The sequence below is a fragment of the Glandiceps talaboti genome, chromosome 8, assembly GCF_964340395.1.
Source record: "Glandiceps talaboti chromosome 8, keGlaTala1.1, whole genome shotgun sequence".
In the NCBI taxonomy this organism is placed as follows: domain Eukaryota; kingdom Metazoa; phylum Hemichordata; class Enteropneusta; family Spengelidae; genus Glandiceps; species Glandiceps talaboti.
Window position 1 is genome coordinate 12,099,707 of NC_135556.1, and position 7,140 is coordinate 12,106,846.

The following is a 7,140-nucleotide window of genomic DNA, read 5'->3' on the forward strand; positions in this document are numbered from 1 at the left end:
ATGGCGCCTTTATTTTTCAGGACAGCGCTATTTATATGTTTAATGTTTTTCATTAGCAGATCGACCACGATAATTTTGCAAGCCTTGTACATAAAACTTAATAATCGTCAAAATGTTTACAAACAGGAAGAGACTTTCACAGCCTTGTTGCGTCATGAATTTACCTTTATCGAAAGTGACGTAAAGGTTGTCTTTTTATCCGGGGGTATCTTTCATTTGCCTAACGACCGACCTGTCACTGTGATACAATCAAAAAGGAGATAAATCTGAGTCTAATTTGCCAACAATCACAGATTAAGCTGTCTATAAGTCAACTTGCACGCAGACTGTGACATGATGTGTATTTTTAAACATGACTTTTCTCAACAAGAGAAATAAACTTGCTTAGCTTCGGGTGATATCATTCACATCAGTCGATAGCAATCAATATTTGCAGCCCTGTATGTGTCATTCACACTTTCTTTGTAGATTCTGTATGGCAATTAGTATAGAAGCAAAGATTAAAAGTCAGCAAACTAGAGTAGGTTCATTACATCCCTACCTGTATGATGTATGCTTGTCTGGCTGTCTGTGTGTGTGTATGTATGTATGTATGTATGTATGTATGTATGTATGTATGTATGTATGTATGTATGTTTGTGTGTGTATGTAGAAAGAAATGCATTAGGAACTTGTGAGACAGTCCGAATAAACAGATGTAAAATCCGACGCTTCGAATAAAAATTCTTCTTCAAGGTATTTACAGGCAAGACATATTAGATAAACACATGAATATATCTGAATGTTATGGAGCAGAACATGTATGTATGTATGTATGTATGTATGTATGTTATGTATGTATGTATGTATGTATGTATGTATGTATGTATGTAAAGCTGTACATCTCAGTAAGATGCATTGTACAGGTTAATAATGTTTAGTATGATTCCAGCTTAATCTAGAGGGGGGGGGGGTATTAAGCCAAGGTATTTATAGTGAGGAATATCTTTGATTAATTGACCATTACAGTGTTTGTAATGCCTATCCCTCTATGAAAAATACAACCTGTGTTTTACTTAAATTTACACACAAGCCTCAACAGAGTCAAAGTATGAATTATTCAGATACAAAGTCATAAGATACCTGTGTACTACGAAATCAACAAATCTGGGATTGTTACTGTAGCATTAGTTTATTGATCTCTAAACATAAAGAGCATCATGTGACATTGGAATCTATTTAAATCAGTTGTGACTGTTTCTTGTATTAATACACATTACAGTATTCAAACGTCGACTACATGTATGTATATCTATGAGCGATTTCTGTATTCATAATTTACATTATAATTACTATCGGTTTAAATTCCATGTTACTAAGCGGCGAGATCAATAGTTCTTAATAATTCTTTTATTTTTGGGGTGGGGGTTTTGAGCCAGTTCTCATCCTACAAAAAAAAACGATTTTACTTTTAATGAATCTGTTTGTACAAAAGAAATGTCGAATTGAGAAATAGAAGAATTTTCGAAATAGTAAATGCATGGCCCCAAAATAAGTAAAGTGTCAACAAAAGAACTATTTTTCCTTACTAAATACCGGTTTTGTATTCATAGCACTACATACTACTACATACTGATTTGAAATTGATTGTACTCCCTGAAATATGTTCAGTTTGTGGGGGGTTGGGAATCTGAGGCCTAACTAAAAAAAATTTTATCCTATACTGAACTATTGATGTCGCTACCAAGCAATAGCGAGCCAAAGCGATTTTTGGGCAATTTCATATAGGAAACAAGAGTACATGGACAAGATGATACAGATAATGGGGAATCTAATTAAAATGAGCTTCATAAAAGGAATACCAAGTTATCATTTCTGAATTTGCAAATTTACAAAACATTCAATTTTAGTCTGCAGGCACGATATTGTTTTTATCTTTTATTTGTTTTCGTTTATTTATTTGTTTGTTAGTTAGTTATATTTATCCCTGTTTGTTTTGACTTTGCATACTGTAAAATTTCATCCACATTAAGTATTAAACGTCTTACCATTTCCTACCATTTTTAGGGTTTCTCGAGGAGATTCAAAAGAAGTGGTGGACGGAACGTGGCGACTGTCCTAAAACTGAACTTATTGGTACAAGCGACATACCAACTCAGCTTGGGTTTGATCAATTTTCGGGTATGTTTTGTGTGGTTGGTGCCGGCGCCGGTCTAGGTCTGTTGACGTCGCTCGCAGAGAATTTAGTTTTCATCAGGCATAATCAGATAAAAAAGAAGAGGAAAAAGAAGGCCCAGGTAAGGATATGTAGTAACACTGGAATAACTTTACAAGTTCACTCTAGACTGTGCCAAATCTTTATATTGTAGGTGTCTTTACATCACTACATGCTTTTCTACGACCTGTGCTGCTTTGCTAACAATTTCCAATGGCAAAAATATAATGCTGTATTTCTATTTTAGATTGGGGAAATTGTACAAAAGAACTCCTTACTCGGGTTACGTAAACAAAATAAGAAGACAAATGTCTATTGTGTTTAGAAGTCAAGTCATCTTCGATTTTGACCTCCCATGTATGATCTCATGGTCATTACCGTGTCATCTTTCATTAAAATACACCACGTCCTGATGACAAGGACTTGGATGATATGTGAAATGTTGTCATCAATGAAGTAAATCACTTTAATGGACGTTCTGTAATTCAAAGCATTTTGTGTTCACAGTGTGATATACAATTTAGCAGGTATAGAAGTGCCTCGTTACTCCCTTCGTCGTCCCGAGAAGAAATGTCATGAGTAAATAGACCATAACGTCATAGTGAGTCCTTGAGTCAGTAGATTTGCACGACAACATTTCACGGTCATGATCATGCCAGATGCACTATATGTAACAGCATTGTAATTATAATAGCAGAAAGTAGAAATGGGAGATTTCGTAAATGAGCTATTTTATACTAGGAAAATGAGACACTGTTGATGACTAACTGGGCTATAGTCCATATTTCAAAGGAGATAATGATTATATTTTCCAGATAATTCACATTTAATTTAGTCAATCTAGAATAAAAAAATTCCCTAAAGACATTTAGTCGTCATATTTTTGTCGTATATCACAGAAATAGTTGTATATTATTTCTTTCCTCCAAGTCATTGCAATAGTAAATATTTCATGATACAAATGTTTTTTTGTTGATGAAATTAGTAATATGTTATATCATATGTGAAGGAATTGAAAAAAAAATATTATTTTAACCCCGCAAAAATACGTCACATGACACTGAAATGACCAAGACAATCTTCTATGCAAACTTGAAAAATATAGAAATGGTTTTGAGTACTTCATATAATTCACTTTATTCACTACATATTTGGGTGCCAGTCAACGTAATCATCACCCCCTACCCCCACCCCCACGATATAATTACACCTCTAGCCTTATATTATAACATTGGCAGCTGTTCTCACCTTTCACAATGTGTCGTTCAAACACTGCTATATTTCCCAAACTACACTTTGCTCATCAAACCACTAAAATATAGATTGTAATGGGAACCGAGAAATAATTTCCCCGGCTGTCAAATCGATTCCCTGTGTTCGGTAAATGTACATTCCTTGTTTTTATTCACGTTGCCGTCAATAGCAAAGCTAACCTCCGCATAATCTTCATTTTCGAGGTCTCTCTCTGTACAAACGAAAGTGTTAAAATCTGCACTCTGCACTGTAAATGCTCCATGATTTCGCTAACAAGCTTTATTTTTATATTTTGAATGGCACAGTTTGAAGAAACTTAATGTTTGGAGTGCTTCATTAAATACGCAATACATGCATATGAAAGCGGTGGTTCTTTTTTATTTAATAGATCGATGTACGTTTTGTCGTTTTACTTTAAACACGATGATTCAAAAATAGAGACTGATTCGCATCCTGCATTAATACAATCGCTTCGATCGAAAGCTTCATTTCCTGCAGGTACATACAATTACAGCGTATTGCATAATACATGGAGGGTTTTTTTTCGAGTTCACACCAAACATATCTCGTAAATGGAAGATTTTGTGGAATTAAAAACGACATCAAAGCTTTCCACGACGATTGTACGGTGTACACTAAACCTGTGTTATACCGTACTTACTCTGTATTCATGCCTTCAACTTGAAGTTCAAGAAAATGACCACATTTTACATATTAAAAATTGCGAATCGAGCTCTGTGTCGTGATGAATCATCCTGTTCAAATAAAAAAGAATGATGACATGCGCAAAAATATAAAAATTAATATCACCCTCATCATTCTCATCCTCTCTTAATACACATCAGAAAAGCGATACGATATTAACTATATAAAACTAACACTGCAACGCAGCTTGTAGACTTAATTGGTCGTTGATGGCGCTATACTAATTTTGCTCACACTAATGACATTGCGCCACATGTGCATCAGCAATACGTGTAGAATTTACAAGATGTACGTATAACGTATGTAGTATTAGACTAGTGAGTAGTAAGCCAGACAGAGTTAATCATGTGTGATCTTTTCATATAGTTTATGTGCCATACGGAGTAAAATTCTATCAAATATTTCATTTTTTGTATATGTGTTGTTTTAAACTTCTACATGTACAATATGATTTCGTCAAACTGACACAAATTTGATTAACGTCGATCAAATTTATAATTTTGCCTTTTGTGACAAGTGTGTCAAAATATTTTACCACGATCTTATTTTCTTTAAGGACGGGGTTGTGACACTCATGATAACTGTATCACAACACTGAGACAGAAAAAAAAGACATTTCATATTGAATATTATTCCAGAAAAGTCCTGCACAACGACGCATGAGTTCAAAACTAACTCGACTTCTGGCCATCAACACAATTAGTGTATGCAAATGAAGATCAAGACATGCAAGGTTAACTCATTCTGGTGAAATTGATAGTCAATTTAGAACTACGATTTCGTGTAAACTCCTGAAATAGATTCTTTATATTCTCGTGGAGTGTACGCCAGATCCATGATTTTACCGCTACCCTCCCCATAATGTCCCCTGTGACCTTTGACCTATTTAGCGTCAGACATGTGTGACCTTTAACCCCTTTATTAACTGACAACATTAACAGAAATAAAATTAAAAACATTTGAAGAAAAAAATCTAAAGATGATTTCATTTTTGACCACGATTTTGGAATACATTTCTTGTGGAGGATTATTTGGTCATTTCATCTAAAATAAAATTGAGATGTGCAAAACAATTATTTGGAAAACACCAAAATGTTGTAATGATATGATTGTTCGGTTTGACTTGTCTGTTACTGAAGAGGTTAAGATCTGCAAACAGCACCAGCATGAATATTTACCACCTTATAATTCATTATGTGTTTTATATTAACCACACTTGCCATAGGTTGTACACATCTCTGTTCATGTTCTTTCTTTATTTTGCAGAAAAGAGATGGGTTCCCATATAATGGAGTGCGCTATGGAGCGAGACTCGCTGATTTCCAAGCTGTGGAACCCAATGACGACATGGTCTCGACGGTGTGACAACGAGATATTTTGTAACGAGACTCGACGAGATCTGTACCAGGGTCAATAAAAAAAAGCAATAGGAACGTGATGATGACATCATCAATAACGATGACTTCATCGAGATCCAAGACTGAGACGAACTCAAAATATTATAATGTAACGTACAAAATTAAGCAAATGACTTATTTGAAGAACACAATAATCAACAGGCATACTATAATTTTGCATTCCAACTTGTGCGGGGGTGTGTGTGGACTCACTGCAACAATGCGATTACCGGTGAAAGACAAAATGTTGCGGAAAAGTGAAAAAATATTGCCAAAAAGTTATGAACTCTTATTTTGATACCAGCACTTGATACTTTGTAAGTGGTGGGCTTCCGAGTACAATTATACGACTTTCGTCGACATTGTTTTAGTAGAGAGAGAAAATAGAACTTTTCCTTTGCTGCTGAATAGATGTAAAGAACCTTTGCCTATTTGAAATGAGTCGCCGTGTGAAAAAAAAGGACAGAGCCCTCTGACAAAGTCAGAACAAATTATTCACTTTTCATACTTAAATTGACAATTGAACATAAGTTTTTTCTGCTCTACCGCAGCTGACAAACTTTAAGTTTGTATTTTTTAACTGTAAATCATGGCTCGAGATGAGGTGAGCTAAATTATTACAGTGGAGCTCCAAGCTGACGATCTTTAGTGGGAAATAGCTCAAGTTTAACGAGTCAAAGTTCAAATGTTATTATTATGTTGCATGCTTCTTCTCAAATACATGTATCTAGATTTTTTACCATAACTCTGCCTTCTGACAGAATTGTAATATACTTAACATGATACACGAGATTTGATTGGTTCAAAACAATAATAAGCTTATATTTTGTGACATATCCCCTCTTGCTGGCCTTGTAATATGGGTTAATGTGCCAACCTCTATAATATTCCGTCGTATTAAATTTACTCTTTTTAAAGAGAATTGTTTTAACGCTTTCATGTTATGTTTAGTTTGAACAGTATGGCTGTGTCGTCCACTCTGAAATATTTTAGTCTAGTTACTTCAGCTTTGTAAGAAGCACGTGTACGTCCTTGCTCACGTGCAGTCATTATTTTCGCGCCATATATGCAAATTTCACGTTACGTTCCGGGTATATTATCTATCATCAAAACCCCTCATGAGTCTTAGTAATCCCCATAATGAAAAATTGAAGGCATAAGTACTCTTTTCAAATGTTCAAATGTACCCTACAATCACCTTATATGCCAGTCAGGACTGGATATTTACTAATTTTACAATCAAAAAATCACGTGACACAAGAATGTACTGTCTCCGTCTACAAGCACAATTTTCATCACGTGATTTGATATAAATTGATACTCACGTCTTGACCTAACTTTGTCTTTGATACTAGTATTCGACTGAGCAATCGAGTAAATTTGTAACAACACTGTGTTATCCCTGTGTAGTAATGTAGTATTGGTATTAAAATAAAGCTAATAACGTATTGCTGAGGCAGTGATACGTTGTTTAGGGGGGCATACAACTACTCAGCTTCCATTCAAGTGAGACTAACCATCGGGCGTTTTCATTTTGCAACCTTACTTTCAGAAATTCTCTCTGTGCTCCCAATGAGTTTGCAACCACAG

At 34.9% G+C, this 7,140-nt stretch overlaps 1 protein-coding gene across 1 annotated transcript in view; it reads left to right on the plus strand.

Annotated features, from left to right (window-relative positions):
- The window catches only part of LOC144438955 (glutamate receptor ionotropic, kainate 3-like), a 33,685-nt gene extending 26,873 nt beyond the window's left edge, over positions 1-6,812 (plus strand). The window contains exons 11-12 of the mRNA XM_078128186.1: positions 2,047-2,276; positions 5,420-6,812. Coding sequence (XP_077984312.1) covers positions 2,047-2,276; positions 5,420-5,518 — 329 coding nt within the window. The 3' untranslated portion in view covers positions 5,519-6,812. The remainder of the gene's footprint in view (positions 1-2,046; positions 2,277-5,419) is intronic.
- The last annotated feature ends 328 nt before the right edge of the window (positions 6,813-7,140 follow it).